The sequence below is a fragment of the Mobula birostris genome, chromosome 10 (genome assembly GCF_030028105.1).
Source record: "Mobula birostris isolate sMobBir1 chromosome 10, sMobBir1.hap1, whole genome shotgun sequence".
Taxonomy (NCBI): domain Eukaryota; kingdom Metazoa; phylum Chordata; class Chondrichthyes; order Myliobatiformes; family Myliobatidae; genus Mobula; species Mobula birostris.
In genome coordinates this window covers 129,791,542-129,814,905 of record NC_092379.1, presented here as the reverse complement: position 1 = coordinate 129,814,905, position 23,364 = coordinate 129,791,542, and the positions used below count along the sequence as shown (strand labels likewise).

Below are 23,364 nucleotides of genomic sequence, written 5' to 3'. Positions count from 1 at the left end.
GTTGAATAGTGGTTAAGTCACAGGTTTTATATCCAGGAGGCATGATTATTGATTTTGAGGCAGGTGTATCAAATCCCCCTCAGCAGCTTGAGTATTTAAAATGGAGTAACTTAATAAGCTGAGATTTAAGGCTGCCAGATTTGTATATATATAAAAAAACTTTTGAGTCAATAAAGGAAGGAAATTTGTACACGTACCTGCTCTGGCATATGCGACCCGTGACTCACAGCAATGTGGTTAACTCTTAATTGCCTCTGAGAGTAGGGTGAAGGTTTGCATAGTAGCATAATAGTTAAATGTTCATGTTAACATAAGCTCAAATCTCCTTGGCAGCTGCAGAATTTAAATTTATGTAACTAAATAAATCACGTATTAGCAATGTTAACCGTGAAACAACCACATTGACATTAAAAATCAAGTGGTTTACTATTGTAGAATTTATATTAACATATAAATCCTGACTGACCTATGTTCTTGATCTTAATTACTTCCTCAGTCAGGGACATTTAATGACCAGCATTGGCAGCAATGTCTAGGTGATGCAAATGAATAATAAAAATAGGCTTAGATTCCCATTTAGTTTAGAGACAATTATAAGTGGCATTAAATATTAGCTAGCCAATAATGCCCATATCCTGTGGGGGGAGAAATACAGGCTGAGTAATAATCTGAGAATCATCAAATTCAACTTTACTTTTCTTTATAAATTTAATGGTATTAATTTTGAAAAAGCATTAGTGATTTTAGAAAAGTTTATGAATTAAGTAATCTAGAACAGAATGTTTCTTCAACAAAGTAAGAAAACATTATTCATTCTCTTTATGACAAACATGAAAATGTTTGAAAGTCCACAGAAACTGTTACAAACATCAAATCCAAATAATCGCAATTACAAGATGTTGGACTGTTAAACGAAAATTTAAATGTATCTGTATTCATGATTCACCTGAAGTAGAAAATCAAGAAATAAATAGTTAAAGATATATTCAAAGTTGATTGCAGGTTGTTCAGCAGTGAAACAGGTCCTTCGGCCCATGGTGTCCTTGCTGATTATCATCCCTAATTATACTAATCCCACTTGCCTGCATTAATGCCATATTCGCTCTCTGCCTTACTCATTGAAGTACCTGTCCAGATGTCCCTTATGTTTCTGTTACTACTCCTGTCTCTGGCATTTCTTCTGGCAGCTCATTTTAGATTCTAACTACTCCTTGTGTGAAAGATTTTCCCCTCAGATTCCCCCCTCTCATTTTAAACCTATAGTGTCTTGTTTTAGACACCCAGGCACGGAAACAGATTCTTGCTGTCTGCCCTATCAACACCTCTCATGATTTTGTATTCCCTGTCTTGTCACTTCTCAAATGACTTCACCCCATGGAAAGTTGATCCCATCTATCTAATATCTCCTTCTAAGTCAAGAACACAATACTCCAAGTGAGACCAAACAAGCATTATGTTCAACTGTAATATGAAGTCCCCAATTACTCAGTGCCTTAGCTGATGAAGACAAGCATACCATACACTTCATCCACCACCCTGTTTTGCTCTGTTGCTGCTTTCAGGAATCTATGTACTTGTACACCACGGTCTCTTCAGCAACCATCTCCAAGGTCCTGCCATTCATTTTGTAAGTCCTGCCCCAGTTTAATTTCCCAAAATTCATCACTTGCCCTTATCTGAATCAATTCCATCTGCCACTCCCTTGCCCATTTTCTTTGTTGATTCATATTCTGTTGTAACTGTAGGCAATCTTCTTCAATGCCCGCCACACCTCTGATTTTGGTGTCATCTGCAAAATTATTAATCATGCCACCTAATATTATCACTAAAATCATAGTATATATGATTAGCAATAGGGAATGCAGTGACAATTGCTGTAGCTGCATTGCTCCCAGGCCTGCAAATTGAAAAACCCTCTGTTAGGACACTCTAACCACCCAGCTAAATCTGTATCCAATTGGTGCCCTCACTCTAGCTCCCAAGTATTCTAACCTTCTGGATCCGTCTACATGTAGGACCTATGTAGGTAATGTCTACAAACCCGCCCTCGTCAATCCTCTTGGTCACCGATTCAAAAGGACTCAATCAGATTTGTGAGGCACGACTTCTCATGCGTAAAACTCTCTAACACTTGAATGATTTCATGGCTGCTGACAGTTACTGGCACTCTAGAAGGTACATATTGCAATCAACAGGTCATTGGTGGTCTGCTGGGGGAAAAATTGAGAGAAGCCAGAGTCAAGACGACTATACTTCACATAGGACTGCAGTCTTAACGTACTAATTGAATAGAGGTGATCAATGCTCAGTTCCTGTTTAGTGTTGTAGACCCCTTCTGCAAAGCAGAATATGTTTCAAGTTAATGTGCCCTTACCCATTGTTGGATTTTTCCATGCAGTTCTCTTATAGTAAAAATTGACATTGGAAAATGCCTGGCAAATATTTTGTTTCCAAAGCATTTCATTGAAAAAGTCCTAAGGTGATAAATAGAAATTTCATAAAACAAGTTTACAAATTAACTATTAGCTACTTGGGATTTTAAAATTTAATAGAGTTGGAAGATCTTAACCTTTTCCTCCTGTTAGTAGATTGTGATTTTTTCGATGTTAAAGTAATATACCAAAACAGGGATTCCAGTGGTCCATGCAACCAATGTCTGAATTAGAATCCCTCTCTCTGTTATTTTTTTACTGAATGAATAAAGTGATGCAAGGTATAATTTGTTCTTTTTTCCCGATTATGAAATTTCTTTCCTTACAAATAATAATCAATAAAAATTTGCATCTTGAAATTTTTCTGGAGTTGGTTCAGGTGTTTTGCAGAACTGTGGGATCTATTTCCACATTTATATTCAGAAAATATTAGTAGCATCCAGGTGTCTCAGAAACAGATTCAGAATCATGTTTAACATCACTGGGATTTGTCATAAAATAAAGTGTAATACATTTAAAAAACTATAAATTACATTTGGTTAAATGGTACTGTGCAAAAGTCTTAGGTACATAGACTGTACATAGCTGGGGTGTCTCACACTTACACAGTACTATATTTGTCAATGTGGAGCGGAGAGCGAGTTTGTAAATTCTGGCAGGAGCAAAGTACGTTGGGAATTGCGAGGGTGGAGCGCTCCGGGAGGGGTGTGGGACAGGTGGCAGAGAAGGAGTGCCATGAGAGGGGTGTGGTGCGGGTGCAGACACACCCATCTCTGTGACACCAGGCAAGGTAATTTGATTCCAAACAATTGGTTTATTAATCGTTACAGAATATCTCTCTGATGCATCCCGTTCTCTCCCCTCTCCCTTCCCCTTTTCCCAAACATGATTCCCCTCTCCCTGCCCTCTTCCCACTCTCAGTACACAATAGAGACCCATATCAGAATTAGGTTTATCATCACTCACATATGTCATGAATTTTGTTTTTTTTTGTGTGGTTGCAGTACAGTGCAATTCATAAAATTTCTAAGGTACTGTGCAAAAGTCTAAGACACTCTTTTGAAGATGTCCTCAATGCCGGGGCGGCTAGTGCCCATGATGAAGCTGGCTGAATTAGCAGCTTTTTCTGATCCTGTGCCATTGCTCCTTCCATACCAGATGGTGATACAGCCAGTTAGAATGCTCTCCACAGTACATCTGTAGAAATTTGCTAGTCTTTGGTCCTCAAACTCATAATGAAATATAGCATGCTTTCTTTGTAATTGCATCAATATATTGGGCCCAGGACAGTTCTTCAGAGATGTTGACGCCTAGGAACTTGAAAGTGCTTATCCTTCCTATTGTTGATCGTTGTATGATGACTGATGTGTGTTCCCTCAACTTCGCCTTCTTGAAGTCCACAATCATTTCCTTGGTCTTACTGACAGTGAGTACAAGGTTGTTGCTGTGAAACCACTCAATCAGTTGATCAATCTCACTCCAATACACCTCCTCCTCCTCACCAGCTGAGATTCTGCCAACAGCAGGTGGTTGGGAAGTTGTTGGAGTCGATTGTCAAGGATGAGTTACGGAGTACCTGGAGGCATATGACAAGATAGGCAGAACTCAGCATGGTTTTCTTAAAGGAAAATCCTGCCTGACAAACCTATTACAATTTTTGGAGGAAATTACAAGTAGGCTGGACAAGGGAGATGCAGTGGATGTTGTATATTTGGATTTTCAGAAGGACTTTGACAAGGTGCCACATATAAGGTTGCTTAACAAGATAAGAGCCCATGGAATTACGGGAAAGTTACATACGTGGATAGAGCGTTGGTTGATTGGCAGGAAACAGAGAGTGCGAATAAAAGGATCCTATTCTGGTTGGCTGCCAGTTACCAGTGGTGTTCCACAGGGGTCCATGTTGGGGCCGCTTCTTTTTACATTGTACATCAATGATTTGGATTATGGAATAGGTGGCTTTGTGGCTAAGTTTGCTGATGATACAAAAATAGGTGGTAGTGCGGAGGAAACAGAGAGTCTGCAGAGAGACTTGGATAGATTGGAAGAATGGACAAAGAAGTGGCAAATGAAATACAATGTTGGAAAGTGTATGGTTATGCACTTTGGCAGAAGAAATAAATGGGCAGACTATTATTTAAATGGGGAGAGAATTCAAAGTTCTGAGATGCAACGGGACTTGGGGGTCATCGTACAGGATACCCTTAAGGTTAACCTCCAGGTTGAGTCGGTGGTGAAGAAGGCAAATGCAATGTTGGCATTCATTTCTAGAGGAATGGAGTATAGGAGCAGGGATGTGATGTTGAGGCTCTATAAGGCGCTGGTGAGACCTCACTTGGAGTACTGTGGGCAGTTTTGGTCTCCTTATTTAAGAAAGGATGTTGGAGAAGGTTCAGAGAAGATTCACTAGAATGATTCCGGGAATGAGAAGGTTAACATATGAGGAACGTTTGTCCGCTCTTGGACTGTATTCCTGGGAGTTTAGAAGAATGAGGAGGGACCTCATAGAAACATTTCGAATATTGAAAGGCATGGACAGAGTGGATGTGGCAAAGTTGTTTCCCATGATGGGGGAGTCTAGTACGAGAGGGCATGACTTAAGGATTGAAGGGCGCCCAGTCAGAACAGAGATGCGAAGAAATTTTTTTAGTCAGAGGGTGGTGAATCTATGGAATTTGTTGCCACAGGCGGCAGTGGAGGCCAAGTCATTGGGTGTATTTAAGGCAGAGATTGATAGGTATCTGAGTAGCCAGGGCATCAAAGGTTATGGTGAGAAGGCGGGGGAGTGGGACTAAATGGGAGAACGGATCAGCTCATGATAAAATGGCAGAGCAGACTCGATGGGCCAAATGGCTGACTTCTGCTCCTTTGTCTTATGGTCTTATGGTCTCAAATTTATATATGACTTTTGAGCTGTGCCTAGCATTGATTCTCAGTGAGGAGGAGATGTTGTTTCCGATCTGCACTGAGTGAGGTCTCTGATGAGGAAGTATAGGATCCAGTCACAGAGGCCCCAATTTTGCAGCCTGTTGATTAGTACTGAGTGTACGATGGTGTTGAACACTGAGCTGTGATCAATAAACAGCAGCCTGACACAGGAATTGCTGTTGTCCAGGTGGTCCAATGCCAACTGGAGAGCCAGTGAGAAAGCATCCACTGTGGACCCATTGTGGCGGTAAGCAAATGGCAGCAGGTTCAGATCTTTGCTTTGGCAAGAGTTGATTCTAGCCATGACCAACCTCCCAATGCACTTAATCATAGTAGATAACAGTACAACTGGATGATAGTCATTGAGGCAGTTTACCCTATTCTTCTTGGGCACTGATATGATTGACACACTTTTGAAGCAGGTGGGAACCTCCATCTCCAGAGGTGAGAGGTTAAAGATGTCCTTGAACACACCCATCAGTTGGTTGGCACAGGTTTTCAGTGCCCTACCAGGTATACCATCAGGGCCTGACACCTTGCAAGGGTTCACTCTCTTGAAAGATGTTCTGCTGTTAGCCTCCAAGACAGAGATCACAGGGACACCAAGTGCTGCAGGGATTTGCACAGGTACAGCTTTATTATCCCTTTCAAAACATGCATAAAAGACATTAAGCTTATCTGGGAATGAGGCGTTACAGCTATTCATGATGCTAGATGTTGCCTTGTAGGAAGTAGCTCTGCCAATGCTGACTTGCGTCTGATTCTATCTCTTATCATAGTTCAGAATTGTTTTACTGCTCTTAAAATAGCCTTTTATAGGTTGTACCTGGATATCTTGTAAAGTTCTGGATCACCAGTCTTGAATAGCATAAATCTAGCCTTCAGCAGGCTACGGATCTCCTGGTTCAACCATGGCATTTAGGTTGGTTTGTCTGGTATGTTCTTGAAGGCACACACTCACCCACATAGGTCTTGATGAAGTTGATGACAACTGTGGCATATTCATTCAGATTTGAAGATGAATTCCTGAATATTGTCTTCAAAGAGGTCCTTCTGGTCATTATACGCTTTTTTTAAAACAGCTAATCAAGTACTTTCGATATGGAACCTATTCAAATATAGGAAGGAGTGTCAGTTATTATGAAGAGCAGTGATAGAATTTGCTTTGAAATATTCATTGAGAGATAAATATTTGTCAGAACATCAGGGCCTCCTTTGTACTTAAATGTAATGTCATATGATGTTTAACACACATCTTAAGAAGCATAGAATGTTTGGGTTCATGTTCTATCTTCAAAAGCACAGATGCCTTTTGCTACTATAATGAAATATTAGCCTAAGATTTGATCTCAAACCTATTCAGTGGAAAGTCCAGAGGCAACCCATTTAGGAACCACTGTCTTTCAATCCTGGAAATCAGGTATGTGTTCTAAATATTGGAACACAGTAACTGATGTATGTCACTAGGTGGCAGCTACATACCTCACATTGCACAAAACAATCGCACAAACAGATTGCTTGATAAATTGCAATGGTGACACATCATTTCTAACATCTGTTTGATCATGGAAATTCATAAAATTCATTCATGGAAAGTGATAGTTTGTGAAGATTCACCATTCCTTGTAGATGTGCTTAATACTGGGGGGGGGGGGGTGCTTTACCTGTGATGGGTTTGGCTGTAGCCACTACTTTTTGTAGGGTTTTCCGTTCCAGGACATTGCTGTTTCCATACCAGGCCTTAATGCAACCAGCCAGTATACTCTTCACCATGCATCTGTAGAAGTTTGTCGAAGTTTTAGATGACATGCCAAATCTTCGCAAACTTCTAACAAAGTAGAGGCACTGCTGGACCTTCTTTGTAATGGCATTTACATGTTGAACCCAGGATAGATCTTCTGAAATGATTACACCAAGGAATTTAAAGCTACTGAACCTCTGCACTTCTGAACTCTGATAAGTATGATGGTATCCAAAATTTTTCATGTGTCAGTGGAGATCCTTTAAGTTCCTCGGGGTCAATATCACAAATGACCTGACTTGGTCCAACCAAGCAGAGTCCACTGCCAAGAAGGCCCACCAGCGCCTTTAATTCCAGAGGAAGCTAAGGAAATTTGGCCTGTCCCCTAAAACCCTCACTAATTTTTATAGATGCACCGTAGAAAGCATTCTTCTAGGGTGCATTGCAACCTGGTATGGAAGTTGTTCCGTCCAAGACCGGAAGAAGCTGCAGAAGATCGTGAACATGGCGTAGCACATCACACAAACCAATCTTCTGTCCTTGGACTCACTTTACACCGCATGCTGTTGGAGCAGTGCTGCCAGGATAATCAAGGACACGACCCACCCAGCCAACACACTTTTCATCCCTCTTCCCTCTGGGAGAAGGCTCAGGAGCTTGAAGACTCGTACGGCCAGATTTGGGAACAGCTTCTTTCCAACTGTGATAAGACTGCTGAACGGATCCCGATCCGGATCTGGGCTGTACCCTCCAAATATCTGGACCTGCATCTTGGTTTTTTTTTTGCCCTACCTTACTTTCCATTTTTCTATTTTCTATTTATGATTTATAATTTAAATTTTTAATATTTACTATCGATCTGTAATCCAGGGAGCAGGAAGCACAGAATCAAATATCGCTGTGATGATTGTACATTCTAGTCTCAATTGTTTGGCGACAATAAAGTATAAAGTAAAAAAGATTCTGGGCCTATGGATTAGGTGGGGATGGGGAAGTTTGGTTTATAATAAAATTTTAAATCTTTTAGTGTTTTTAATTAACCTCTGTACTGTGCCACTTATATGATCATGTTGCTGTCTGAACCTTGTCCTTGGGCCTTTAGCTGTAGAGGCCTGGCAAGATAGGCCCTCTACTTCTAGTCCAAGTAATTGTGGATGTATGGGGACCAAGGGCAGTAATTTGTGGCAACAGGCTCACCTGCAGTCCAATGCTGTGTGATGCACTGAAATCAATCGTTCATAAAGCAACTCACTCCCTGTCTGATTATAGACTCAATGGCCACTTTATTAGTTACTTCCTGTACCTAATAAAGTGGCCACTGAGTGTATATTTGTGGTCTTCTGCTGTTGTAGCCCATCCACTTCAAGGTTCAACATGTTATGCATTCAGAGATGCTTTTCTGCACACCACTGTTGCAGACATCCCACCCTGCAGAAACTCATTTCAGGGAGGTAGCACCACCACCCTGGCAACACAATATCACCACCCCCCTCCCCCCGGTCGACCTCCAAGGGTGTATGTAATACCTTGTTTAGTGATTTTGTCTAATCTGTAAACCAAGTTGGGTATATGCAGAAAATGTGACATTAAAATATGTACTTATGTTAAATTATCATGTTTATTCTAAAACAACTTTAAGCAAGTCTACAGGGAGTTTGGTCTCATCACGTAGGACATCAATAGAGTAGCTCGTTAGCAGCTAGCCAGCTAGTTTAAATAACGTTAGCTACACTAATGAACGAATGACACCTGTTAAACTCACCTCAACATGTCTTTTACATTTTAACCCAGCATGGGCAATAGAAAAGTCACTGTTGCAAACACTGTCATTATTTTTGAGGTCGACTGTAAAGGCCGCCCACAGAGAAAACTGATAGGTCTACTTAGCACGAAGAGAGACCAGTCAGGATGCTTGCTCTCCCTCTCCCTCTCAAAAAAATCGATTTCCAGGATATTGTATATAATTTCCGGGCATCAGGGAGCCGCTATCGGTATGCGGGAGACTCCTGGAACTCCCAGGACAGGTGGGATGTCTGCTGTTGTAACATGTGGTTATCTGAGTTACTGTCACCTTGAACCAGTTTAGCCATTTTCCTCTGACCTCTCTCATTAACAAGGGATTTTCAGCTCACAGAACTGCTGTTTGCTCTGATTTTTTTCTTCATTTTTGCACCACTCTTTGGTGACAGTTGTGCTTGAAAATCCCAGGAGATCAACAGTTTCTAAGATACTCAAAACCACCCGGTGTGGCATCAACAATTATTCCACGATCAAAGTCATTTAGATCACATTTCTTCCCCATTCCGATGTTTGGTCTGAACAACAAATGAACCTCTTGACCATGTCTGCATGCTTTTATGCATTGAGATGCTGCCTCATGATTGGCTGATTAGATATTAGCATTAGTGAGCAGATGTACGGGTGTACCTAATAAAGTGGCCACTGAGTGTACATTTTCCACAATGGCAAGTCCTTAAACTTTAATAATGATCAATTTGTTGGTAAATGATCTTGCTTTCATGGGACTCAATTCAATTTGTGCAAAGCTACTTCTTTCTGAGGAATCATAAAGTTAATTTGTATTCACTGTCTGAGCCTGATGTATCATGTGGGTGAAAGGAAAAATGAAAACTTGAGTAGGAAAGATAGAAGTTGTTGTGTAATATTTAAATAATATTTGAGTAATCCAGTTATATGTATAAATAAATGATTGCATACATCATCCACGACCACGTGATATGCATGCACCTTGCTTAAAGTAAACTCGAAGACAGACCCACATTCCTGGACTCTCGTCTCTTCCTTTGAATTAGTTTAATGTTTTGAAGTTACAAAACATAACATTGGTGACAAGGTATTTTTAAAATGAACTCAAGACAGCTACCGACCTGTTGAAGTGCAGCAAGACATTCAAACTAAAACAAAAGTTAAAAGCACTCAGATTTTTTTTAAAAAGGCCCAACACGTGCAGATACTGTCAAAAAAAATGCGCAGTGCAGTGCACGTCCTTTGTAAGGGAAGACATGATTGAGTTTTAAAAAAGTAAGAAAGCAGAGAATTCACAGGTTCATAAAGAATGAGTACCATGCGATAACAATTATTAAAAAAAATCAGAAATGGCTGGCTATATCAGAAAGACTGACACGTTTGATTGCTCAACGGGTAACTGGCTCATGTATACTGAGCTAACTGAGCAATATTGTAAAGCAAATGAGATAGCCCATGAGAAATGAGTACCAATCTTGTTGTGTGCATTGGGTTTAAAGGCATGCAGTTTGTTACTAATGTAGGGTTCTCAGTAATATTAACTGTAATGTTAACTGTTAACTGCTAATAATAAAATGGCTTCTCGGTAGTGTTATGGCTTTTTTGTAATATTAACCGATGAGGTAATGTTCTTTGTAACTGAAATGTCTGGTTTATAATTATAGATAACAGGGAACTAACCAATGGGAGCCATGTTATTCTATCTGTATGTGTGGGAACCTGAGTGAGTACGCGGGAATTCGGCGAGGAGAGGCGAAGAGGAAGGACGTGCAGGAAGCGCTCTGATAGACCACCGTGGTTGGTCCCAGTCCGAGGGCCGAGGAGTTCAGAGGAGATCGAATGGTGGAGGGGCGACTCTGTTTCTTGAGCTCCAACAATTGTACACAAACTGATTAACTGATAAGTGTGGCGCCTTTTTCTTTTATGTATGTTTCCCTACGAACCACATAGTCACAGTGAGATTTATAAAGTGTAATCTTTTAATCGTACATTGTGTACTGTCTGATGTTTTATATTGTGGGGTTTGTACCGGGGTGCATTACACAGCATCTACGCAAACGGGAGACACAGTTTAGCGGGCAGACGGCAGTTTCCCCCTTGACGAACGTGAGGTGATAGTGCTGGGTGTTACACTAAGTTTAACTGCTCCCACCAAACCAGCTGAAATGAGCTTTGCTGATAATGTAGAAGTAATGCAGCAACATTTAGAACCAAAGCCATTGTCGATTGCAGAATGCTGGTTAAGATGGCGCAACTGACTGTGTGAAATAGCTCACAGGTGTAAAAAAGACAAGATGTTCGACTAGAAACAGTACTAATAACACCTTTTCTGAAGTTAAATTATCACTGCAAATAATGAAGAGGCGAGTGATGGCGGAGCGAGTTCGGGGGATGAGCCACGCCGGTGTGTTGGAGCAGATGGAGTGAGCCATCTGGAGAGAAGAGGTCAGGGCAGAGGAGTTCCAGTGCTTCAACAACTGGCCTGGGTGCGAGGTTGGATTGCTCTGGGCACCGAGCCAATTTGACGAGCTTGAGAACAGCCTCGGGCTGGGCAGTGAAACCTGGGCCCAGGCCGAGTCACTGGACGGCGTGGTCTAGACACCGAGCCATTCACAGCAGTGGTTTCCGGACCCTAATGCAAGGTACAATCCGCTGTTTAGGCAGTTTAAACGCTGGCCCAGATCGGAGGCGAGCCGGTTTCGCTTCCTCTCCATGATGTTCACTCCTCTGTCCGTGGCACTGAGTCAATGAAAACGGCCTTGGCTGCTTGCTCCATGTCTGCTAATATGATGAATATTTTAGGTTTCATAAATGGGATAAAAAAGAAAGGGAGTCCATTTCAGTGAACGTGGCTGAATTGAAGAAATTGAGCATTATCAGCTTTGTAATGGGCTTAATGACACACTAAGAGATTGTTTAGTTTGTGGAAACTTACAAGAAAGCATTTAGAAATGGCTCGTAACTAAAGGACAAGTATGATGAGAAGAAAGGAGTCAATGGAGGTATGAGAACAGAGAATTCGTCACATGATGTTGTGGATGGGGAAAACAAAAGGAGATATCAGATTGTAAAGGGAGCTATGGAAGGATTAATAAAAGAATAGTCCAGCGAGCTAAACACTTTTTCCCCCAAGATCGAGATGCACCAACCTGAAGAAGGAAAAGGAGGGAGAAGAAAGGTGGCCAGAGCTGTCAGAACCACTTCTAACAGACTCAGAGTCAACTCCTGCGACCGTGGAGGAGGCCCCAGAACCTGTGATCGTTTTCACAACCACGTCTCACCTACCAAGTAGGGTGATCTTCCTTGTCAGGAAATACATTATCCCACAAAAGTAAGAAATTCTCCACAGCAATTAAATCTTTAGGCCTGAATGGGACTATTTAAAATTTACTATGCTGTGGATGTCTGTATACAGTATAGTAATTGTATTTTATAATATACTAGTTGAGGTGCATTCTCTATTTAGTTGGAGTTCATAGCTGAGCTAAGGAGTGTTGTGTATTTAATATTTAAGTAATATTTGAGTAATCTTGTATATATATTATTTGATTAAGCTTTCTTGTTAATTTAATTTCCACTGCTGCCTGTAAGGAGTTTGTACATTTTCCCTGTGACTGTGTGGGTTTCCTCCGAGCGCTCCACTTTCCTCCCACAGTCCAAAGACCTACCAACTGGTAGATTAATTGGTCATTGTAAATTGTCCCATAACTAGGCCAGGATTAAATTGGAGGATTGCCAGGCAGAGTGGCTCGAAGACCTGGAAGGGCTGACTCTGTGCTGTATCTCAATAAACAAACAAATAAATAAATAACACATTCATTACAGGTTATATGTATAAATATGTGAATTGCATACATCATCACGCTACCATTTGATACTTGTGCACCTTGCATAAAGTACACTCAAAGTTAGATCCACATTTCAGACTCCCATTTCTTTCTTTGAATTAGTTTAATGTTTTGAAGTTACAAAACATAAGTCTGTACATTTGTCTTTCTGTTAATTTGAACAGAAAGGAAAGTGGGCATGCTTTGCAATGGATGTGTGTTTCAACTAAACGGATTTTCTCTCTCCTCTCATTGGGGCTTTGATTTTAGGACTCAAGGTTAAAGGAAAATGTGCTGAACGTTCATACCAACCAGTTCTTCCAAAGTCTTTTATTGATATATGTGATTGAACCAAAGATTGAGTTAAACACCTGCTCTATTAGCTAATACTAAAATTCTTCACTTTTGGTGTTAGTCCAACTCCCTGGCATGTTTTACGTCAAAGCTGCTATGCCTGTGGTACTATTTTAAACCCATACATAAGTCCACACCTTAAATAGATTGCATTGATTTTGCTAATCAGCAATCAATAAAAAAAAGATCCAAGGAAAGGTTTGCAATTGGAGTTAGAAAAATTCAACTCAGTACAATTGTGTGTCTTCAAGATGAGCAGAGAAGTTTGCCTGTATCAGAGTTTTGGCTATAGGTTACACGTGGACTTAGAAGATTAAAGAGACAACTGGAAGTAAAAATGCAAATGCACAAACTCCAAAGTTCAGTTAAACTATTAAATAGTTTCTTTATTGCAGCATATAATACAGCTGGTACAAAATATGAAAAAAAACTGGATTAGTATTTGCACACAAACAATAAAGCCAAGAAATTCTATAGTGAAGAATTACAAAACATATGTATACTGCATTTGCCATTACTTGACAGAAAAATAATTGTTTAGTAATTTTGGCCAAAAATGGTTTGCATAAAAAAGATATGCTGTAAAAGTAAGTAGAATGTCATTGACAAAAGGAAAAGAAGAATTCTGTGAATGTGCTTGCATTTTATGGATGATGTCAGTTCACTGGAACAATTTTACAATGCTCACTTGTTTCTTAATTCTTCTTCATAACTTTGTTTAAAGTCACTGATTAAACATGAGAGTGCTTGTCCTTTAATGATTTGGGTGGTAGAATTGATGGCTTTCTGGCCAAGTTTGCGAATGATACAAAGGTAGGTGAAGGGACAGGTAGTTTTGAGGAAGCAGGGAGCCTGCAGGAGGACAGATAGGGATAATGGGCAAATAAGTGACGGATGGAGTACAGTGTATGGAAGTGTATGGTCATGAACTTTGGTAGGAGTAAAGGCATAGACTGTTTTTTAAATGGGGAGAAATTTCAAATACCAGAAGTGCAATGGGACTTGGGAGTCCTTATGCAGAATTCCCTAAAGGCTAACTTGCAGGTTGAATTGGTGGTAAGGAAGGTAAATGCAGGTTAGCATTCATTTCGAGAGGACTAGGGTATAAGAGCAAGGATGTAATGCTAAGGTTTTAGAAGGCATTGATCAGTCTGCATGGGGTATTGTGAGCAGCTTTGGGCCTCTTATATACGAAAAGATGTGCTGGCATTGAAGAGGTTTCAGAGGAGGTTCATGAGAATGATTCTGGAAATGAAAGGGTTAACATGAACTCTGGTCTTGTACATCTGGAGTTTAGAAGAATGAGGGAGGATCTCATTTAAACCTATGGAATATTGAAAGGTCTGGATAGAGTGGATTGGGGAGGATGTTTCCTATAGTGGGTGATTCTAAGACCAGATGGCACAGCCACAGAATGGAGGAACATCCATTTAGAACAGAGGTGAGGAATTTCTTAAGCCCGAGGGTAGGGAATTTGTGGAATTCATCGCCACAGACAGCTGTGTAGACCGAGTCACTGACTATATTTAAAGTGAAGGATGATAGGTTCTTGATTAGTCAGGGTGTCAAATGTTGCAGGGTGCAGGCCAGAGAATGGGATTGAGAGGGATAATAAATCAGTCATGATGGAATGGTGGAGCAGACTCAATGGGCCAATAGCCCAAATCTGCTCCCATGTCTTATGGTCTTGGTTAAAGCTGCTGTCTTGAAGTGAGAAGCAAGATAACTAGTGAAGAAGACAATAGCAATGAGATAGTCAGATAGGAGGCAATCATCAAAAAGAATTCAGTCTGGAGAAGTGTAAAGTAATGCATTGGGAAGAACAAGCATAACACAAGGCACACAATAAGTGGAAGAGGACTGAGACATGCAAAGTAACAGACGGAGCTTGGAGTGTATTTTTGCCACTTCCTGAAGGTTGTTAGGCAGATACAATTCTATGAAAGCAGACAGGTCATCTTACTTTACTGGCCAAGCACAAAATTTAAGAACATAAAAGTCATACTGGTAAAGAATTCTAACCCAACCGCAGCAGAGTATTGTATCAGGATTTTATAAGGAAGAGAATTCAGGGGAAATTCGTGACCATGTTGCAAGGGCTGGAGAAGTGCTCTTCTGAGTAAATCAATTAAATAAATAAATATAGATTAAAAAGGTAATCTCACTAACTGTGGCCATGAAGTTATTGCATCGTTGTTAAAAACCCAGTTCATTCATGTGGTTCAAGAACACAGCTCAGCACCACTCTCTTATGGGTAATTATAGACTGGCAAATAAATGCTGGCTGAGTCTGCAAAGCCCACATCCCTTGAGTGAATAAATGAAAGCATAGTTTGGGTGCACTGGTGTCATTCTCTTCAAAACCTGTTACAACTCTTTACAACTCATCTTGTCAGTATTATTTTTTATTTGCATTATTTGTCTTCTTTTGAAAACATCTTGCTTGCCAGTCTTTGTTTTTGTATAGTCTTAAAGTAAATTCTATTGTTTTTCTTTATTTTCCTGTAAATGCCTGCAAGAAAATGAATGTCAAGGTATTACATGGTAACATACACTCAGTGGCCACTTTATTAGGTACAGGAGTGGAACTTGGTGTGGTCTTTGCTGCTGTAGCTTGTCCACTTCAAAGTTCAATGTTTTGTGCGTTCAGAGATGCTCTTCTGCACACCACTGTTGTTTGAGTTATCATCACCTTCCTGTCAGCTTGAACCAGTCTGGTTATCCTCCTCTGACCATTCTCATTAACAAGGCTTTTTCACCCCCGTAACTGCGGCTCATTGGATGTTTTTATTTGCTTCCATTCTCTATAAACTCTGGAGACTTCCGCGGATTAAAATCCCAGGAGACCAGCAGTTTCTGAGATACTCAAACCACTGGCACCAACAATCATTCCATGGTTAAAAGAACACATTTCTCCCCCATTCTGATATTTGGTCTGAACAACAACTGAACCTCTCGACCATGTCTGTTACCTGGTTTGGACATGGCCCAAGTGCGGAGTGAGAGGCACTGAAGCAGGTCGATAGTTCACAGACTTTAATGCGAACAGTGTTAAGGGGAAAATAAAACAATAAACGCTAGGCCGAACAGGGCCATTAACTAAAACCCTCAGAGGAAAACAAAGCCTACGCTGCAGCTGAAAAGAACATCAAAGCATTAAACAGATACCGCTAGTCTTCACAGCCAGCTGATTTGAAAGTCCAATATCTCAGGGAAGGCCGAATACAAAACAGCAGCAAAGCGTCGCTATGCTCTGTCCAAGTCTCGACAAGCACTACGACGACAAGAATGGAGTTAAATACTATCACGATTAGATAATAATTACCTGTCACGTGCAAATTCACAAGCGCAATTGCCGTATCTACTGCGCTGCCGAATCCATGGTTGTGATCATGTCTGTATGCTTTTATGCGTTGAATTGCTGCCATATGATTGGCCGATTAGATATTTGCATTAATGAACAGGCCCTGATTAAGGGTCTCAGCCCAAAACATCGAATGTTTATTCCCCTCCATAGATGCTGCCTGGCCTGCTGAGCTCCTCCAGCACATTGTGTGTATGGCTCTAGATTTCCAGCTTCTGCAATACCTCTTGTGTCCATGGTGTACACTTCATTAGCAACCATTCCTGTATCTAATAAAGCAGTCACTGAGTGTATATGTACTTCAATAATAAATTTGACTTTGAAGGGAGATTTATTAGCTGTATTAAGTCATAAGAGAACCAGGTAAGCAAATGCAGAACAATGTAGACACTCTCTACATTTAGATAATACTGTATTGTGTAGTGAAATGTAGAGTTGGCTCTGAAAAATAGCGTCTAAAACAATCTTTCTTTTCAGCATTTGGTAACCAGGTTAAATATCATCCTGTAACTCAGTTGATAAATGCATTGTCTGATAAGATGTTAACATGTGCAGATCAGGAGCCTGCCGGGTTTGATTTGGAGTCTTGCTATCAGCAAGAGTAGTCATGGTACCACAATCAGTTTGAACTAGATTCCATTGCTCACGAATTAAATGAACTTTGCCATTTGCATTCCAGTCCTCCCAACAACATAGGTGGCTTTCCTATTGTGATCACTGGACTGGAAGATCAGTCACATAACCACGTTCATGGTCAGTTGCAAATGGAAAAGCATCACAACATTAAGTAAGTGGAACTAACTGCTGACTATAATAAGCAATGTTGTGCTGACCTTTTAGAATCTGTCTATCAATACATCGTTGAACAAAATGAAGCACAACTTTGTTTTATCTGTGTAATTAGCTCTTGTAATCCACAGAGTCTATTCCAATCACAGTGATGAATTTTATTCTTAATTGTTCAAACTTCAATTAGGTGTGATGAAAACTGATTGTGTTTCTTTCAGTGTCAGCCCTTGTAAATACACACAGTTCCAGTTCAAATTGTATCCTCTTGTCTGGTGCTACATCATACATATATCAAGTCACTGTTCACATACTGTATGTACTGGATGAAAAGAACATCTTGCTGTTGGCACCAGATAAATCCAGCACTTGGCAGCACAAATACAATGAGTAAGCACAGCAGTACATACAACCCCACCATTTCTTGGAATATAACTCACAAATCATCGAATACAACTTAGTCACCGTCACATTTTACAGTGATTTTTAAAAACCATAAGACATAGGAGCGGAATTAGGCCATTCAGCCCATCGAGTATAGTGCATGTACATCTTATACCTATTAATATGATATCACAGAGACCAATTATAAATGATTGATTAACTAAATTATCTGGTACAAGTGCAAAAGTAGGATCATAAATTAAAAGGAACAATTCACTCCCAATTAGTATAAGTGTCAAAGGTTCTACCTACACAACACACATTAAGTAAAAAAGTCTACTTTTATCTAGTAGCATATAATTCAAGTGGACTCAATATTACACCACACATTTGTAAGGGGGAAATTCACTTGTGTTTGTAAGTTTCTCAATGTGAGAACCTGTCATATTCACCATTTACAAAGGAATGTCCTCTATCGCAGGATGCTCTACAAGTCACCTACATCTCACCACCATTTCATCAATATCTCTTCCGCACATGGCCGAGCTGAAATGCTAACTTAGCACAGGAATTCGCAGGACAAACTGCTATTTTTGAAGTGGTATTTTGTATATCATCAGAGAAATGCACATTTTAACAATTGCATGCAAACCCACATCTGTAAAAAAAAGTCATTCACTTCTTCCAAAATATTAAGCATATATACAAGGAACATCCACGACGGCAATGGGTAGACAATGCAAATGTGTGTGTGACATATTACTTATTACATTGAGCGTGAAATTGCTACGTTTGGAAATTATCACATCAAAAAATGTTTTCACTCGATTGTTAACATTCAAGATTATTTTACAGCTGGTTTCACTTTCAAAAGCAGAGATTTCTTAGCAGTCTTTGTGTCAACAGAGATTGATTTGGTGTGAAAAACAGTGGCACAGTTGTGTATGATTGTTGAGGGACGCTGAGCAATGCCGTTGGAGGTGGAGAAGGGCTGCCAACTAATTAATAGAGGGTAGCTCTCCTCCTTTGTGGATGCACCAACAGACTAAATAACAAATGTCACTCACTCAATGCACTCTCAAATGGTGCTATTTACATCATAACTTGTTAGGCAATACGCTAGTAGATCTCCTTCAACAGATGTCCACTAACTTACAGGAAGTGCAATTATTAGGAAAAGAGTTATCAGAAAATATCTGTGTAACACAGTGGTTGTTTGTCATTGGTCACTTTACTAAGTACAGGAATGCAACCCATTTGTGGTCTTCTGCTGCTGTAGCCCATCCACTTCAAGGTTCAACATGTTGTGCATTCAGAAGATGCTCTTCTGCACACCACTGTTGTAACGTGTGGTTATTTGGGTTACTGTCGCCTTCCTGTCAGTTTGAAACAGTCTGGCCATTGTCCTATGACTTCTCTCATTAACGAAGCATTTTCACCCACATAATTGCCACTTATTGGATGTTTTTAGTTTTTCCCACCATTCTTTGTTAGCACCGGAGACTGTTGTGCTTGAGTATCAGCGGTTTCTGAGATACTCAAACCATCCTGTCTGGCACCAACAATCATTCCATAGTCAAAGTCACTTGCATCACGTTTCTTCCCCTTTCTGATGTCTGGTCTGAACAACAACTGAGTCTCTAGACTATGCTTTTATTCATTAAGTTGCTGCCACATGATGGGCTGATTAGGTATGTATGTTAATGAGCAGGTGTACAGGTGTATTTCAAAAAGTGGACACTGAGTATATATCCCACATTTTACGATGGAATGTGGGCTAAAGCTTTCACAAGTAATGTTGTCAGATGTGACCCTATAACACAGTGATGCTCCTGCTGAGAGGCTCATTCAATGTTATAATGACATTACAATGTTATTGTTGAGTGCTCCTCTTGTGGGACGTGGGAAGTCAGGGGGACCTCCAGTGTCCCTGATAACTACACGTGCAAGAAGCGCGTCCAGTTTCAGCTTCCAACAAACCACGTTAAGGAGTTGGAGCTGGAACTGGACGGACTCCGAATCATTTGAGAGGCTGATATATAGACAGGTAGTTACACCCAAGGTGCAAGACACAGGAAACTGGGTGACAGTCAGGAAGGGCAAAGAGGTTCAACGGCCTGTGCAGAGTACCCCTTTGGCCATCAACAACAGGTATATTGCTTTGGATACTGTCGGGGGGTGACCCTAACAGAGGAAAGTCAGTTAGGGGAACAGGAAGGAGGTTCTGTGGACAAGAACGAGATTCCCAGATGGTATGTTCCTCCTGGGTGCCAGGAGTCCTCAGCATTCTTAAGTGGGAGGGTGAACAGCCAGAGGTTGTGGTCTATGTAGGAAAAGTGATGTGGTTCTGCAAAGTGAGTTCAGACAGTTAGGTACTAAGTTAAAGGGCAGGACCTCCAGGGTTGTGGATCTCAGAATTGCTATCCATGCCACATGCTGGTGAGGCTAGAAATGGGAAGACCATACATTTTACTACATGGCTAAGTAGTTGGTGTAAGAGTGAGGGCATTAGACTTTTGGATCATTCTGCTTTCTTCCAGAGAAGATGAGACCTGTACAGAAGAGATGGTTTGCACCTGAACAGGAAGGGGAATAATATCCTAGCAGGGAGGTTTGCTACTGCTGCATGGGGGTGGGGGGTGCTGTGGAGGGTGGTGGTTAAACTAGTGTTGCAGGGGGATGGGAATCAGAGTACCAGAACAGTTAGTAGAGAGATGGTGGAGGCAGATTTTTGGTAAGGCCTCAGACAAAGTCAGGAATCAAAAGGTTTATCATGGTGCGACTAATGTCCTGAGCTGCATATTCTTCAATGCAAGAAGTATCGTAGGAAAGCCAGATGGGAAGCAACACATAGGATTATGATATTATAGCTGTTGGTGAAACTTGGTTGCAGGAGGGACAGGACTGGCAGCTCAAATTTCTGGGGTTCCATTGTTTTAGACATGACAGTGTGGAGGGATTAAAGAGGGAGGGGTGGTGTTATTAGTCAGAGAAAGTGCTCAGTCGGGATAGACTGAAGAACTCAGTTGAGGTTTTATGAGTGGAACGGAGGAATAAGAAAGGTATGACCACGTTAATGGGGCTATATTACAGACCACCCAATAGTTCGTGGGATTTAGAGGAACAAATTTGTAGTGATCACAGACACAAGGTTGTTATACTAGGTGATTTTAATTTATCACAAATTGACTGGGACTCCCATACAGCAGAAGGACTAGATGGGATAGAGTTTATCAAATCTGTTCAGGAAAGTTTCCTAATCAGTACGTAGAAGTCCCAATGAGAGAGTTTGTGATATTTGATCTCCAATTAGGGAATGACACAGGGAGGGTGATGGAAGTTTGTGTAGAGGAACACTTAGCATCTGGTGATCACAATACCATTAGTTTCATAGTAAGTATACAAAAAGATAGGTCTAGTTTATGGGTTGAGATTTTAAACTGGGGAAAGGCCAATTTTGATGGTATCAGAAAGGATCTGGCAAGTGTTGGTTGGGACAGGCTGCTTTCTGACAAAGGTGTACTTGGTAAGTGGAAGGCCTTCAAAAGTGACATTTTGAGCATACAAATCTTGTATATGCCTGTCAGAATAAAAGGTAAAGATAACAGGTTTACGGAACCTTGGTCTTTAAGAGATATTGAGATCCTGGTTAATTTTTTAAAAAAAGGAAGTACATAGGCAGGTTGGAACAAATGAGGTGCTTATGGACAGAAATAAGGAGAACTAAAAGAAGGCATGAGGTTGCCCGAGCAGACAAGGTGCAGGGAATCCTAAGGGATTCTACAGATATGTTAAGCACAAAAGGATTGCAAGGGACAAAATTGGTCCTCTGATAGATCAGAATGGTAATCCATGTGTGGAACCAAAGGAGATGGGGGAGATCTTAAATAAATTTTTTTGCATCTGTGTTTACTCAGGAAATGGACACAGATTCTATAGAAATGAAGCAATTTGTGTTGACTTCATGGACCCTATACAAATTACAAGGGAGCAGGTGTTTGCTATCTTGAGACATATTAGAGTGGATAAATCCCCAGGGCCTGACAAGGTGTTCCTTTGACCCTGTGGGAGGCAAGTGCCAAAGGATTGGAGGATAACTAATGATGTTTCATTGTTTAAGAAATGCTCTAAAAATAAGTCAGAGAACTATAGGTCAGTGAGCCCGATATCAGTAGTGGGAAAGTTATTGGAAGGTATTCTAAGGGACCGGATATATGAGTATTTGGATAGACATGGATTGATTAAGGATAGTCAGCATGGCTTCATGAGTGGTAGGTCATGTCCAACTGAAATCCATTTTTCAAGGAAGTTACCAGGAAAATTGATGAAGATAAGGCAGTAGATGTTGTCTACATGAACCTTAGCAAGACATTTGGCAAGGTCCCGCATGGGAAGTTTATTAAGAAGATTCAGTTGCTTGGCATTTAAGATGAGGTAGTAAACTGGATTAGACATTGGCTTTGTGGGAGAAGCCAGAGAGTGGTAGTAGATGGTTGCCTCTCTGACTGGAGGCAGGTGATTGGTGGAGTGCCACTGGGTCTGTTGTTGCTTGTCATCTATATCATTGATCTGGATGATAGTGTGGTTAACTGGATCAGCAAACTTGCAGATGACACCACTATTGTGGGTGTAGTGGACAGTGAGGAAGACTATCAGAGCTTGCAGTGAGATCTGGACCAGCTGGAAAAATGGGTTGAAAAACGGCAGATGGAAATTAATGCAGACAAGTCTGAGGTTTTGTGCTTCAGTAGGAGCAACCAGGTAGGTCTTACACAGTGAGGAGTGCTGTAGAGCAAAGGGATCTGGGAATATAGGCACATAATTCATTGAAAGTGGCATCACGGGGCTTGTAAGTGACGCCAAAGTATTGAGTACACGAGATGGGGATGTTATGTTAAAGTTCTATAAGACATTGGTGAGGCCTAATTTGGAGCACTGTGTGCAGTCTTGGTCACCTACCTACAGGAAAGAAGTAAGTAAGGTTGAAAGAGTACTGAGAAAATTTACAAGGATATTGTCAGGACTGGAGGATCTGAGTTGTATGGAAAGATTAAATAGGTTAGCACTTTATTCCTTGGAATGTGGAAGATAGAGGGGAGATTTGATAGAAGCATACAAAATTATGAGGGCTATAGATAGGGTAAATGCAAGCAGGCTTCTTCCACTGAGGTTGGGTGGGACAACAACTGGAGGTCATGGGTTAAGAGTGAAAGCTGAAAAGTTTAAGGGGAACATGAGGGGAAACTTCTTCACTCAGAGGGTCATCAGAGTGTGGAATGAGCTGCTAGCGCAAGTGGTGCATGCAAGCTTGATTTCAATGTTTAAGAGAAGTTTAGATACAGTAGGTATATGGATCATAAGGGTATGGAGGGCTATGGTCCCGGTGCAGATTGATGGGAGTAGCCAATTTAAATGGTTTGGCATGGACTAAATGGGCTGAAGGGCCTGTTTTTGTGCTGAACTCTTCTATGACTCTATTGGCTTTGTTATGAACCACTCATCTCGGGAAGTAAGGTAGTTGCTCTCCGTTGAGTGTCGCTATACGTTGCTCGATTGTGTGCTGCTTGTGAGGCTCTTTGTTGGCCCAAGAAAATCTTGGCTCTGCAAACACTGCTTTAGCTTTTCCTGAAAGGAGGCAGTTGTAATTGTGTAGAGGATTGGATTCAGCGCACTGTTTATTGGCAGGATGAAGATTACAACCCAGGATGTTACATTACCTGTTTAAAAAAAAAATTAATAAAGAATAAGTGTACATTTCTTTTTAAGAACAAATTCATAGAT

General features: G+C 40.8%; 1 protein-coding gene across 3 annotated transcripts in view; it reads right to left on the bottom strand.

Annotated features, from left to right (window-relative positions):
• Window positions 1–13,487: 13,487 nt before the first annotated feature.
• The window catches only part of rxfp2l (relaxin family peptide receptor 2, like), a 99,933-nt gene continuing 90,056 nt past the window's right edge, over window positions 13,488–23,364 (bottom strand). For all 3 annotated transcript variants that reach the window (XM_072270956.1, XM_072270957.1, XM_072270958.1), the window contains one exon: window positions 13,488–23,300. In XM_072270956.1, coding sequence (XP_072127057.1) covers window positions 23,122–23,300 — 179 coding nt within the window. In that variant the 3' untranslated portion in view covers window positions 13,488–23,121. The remainder of the gene's footprint in view (window positions 23,301–23,364) is intronic.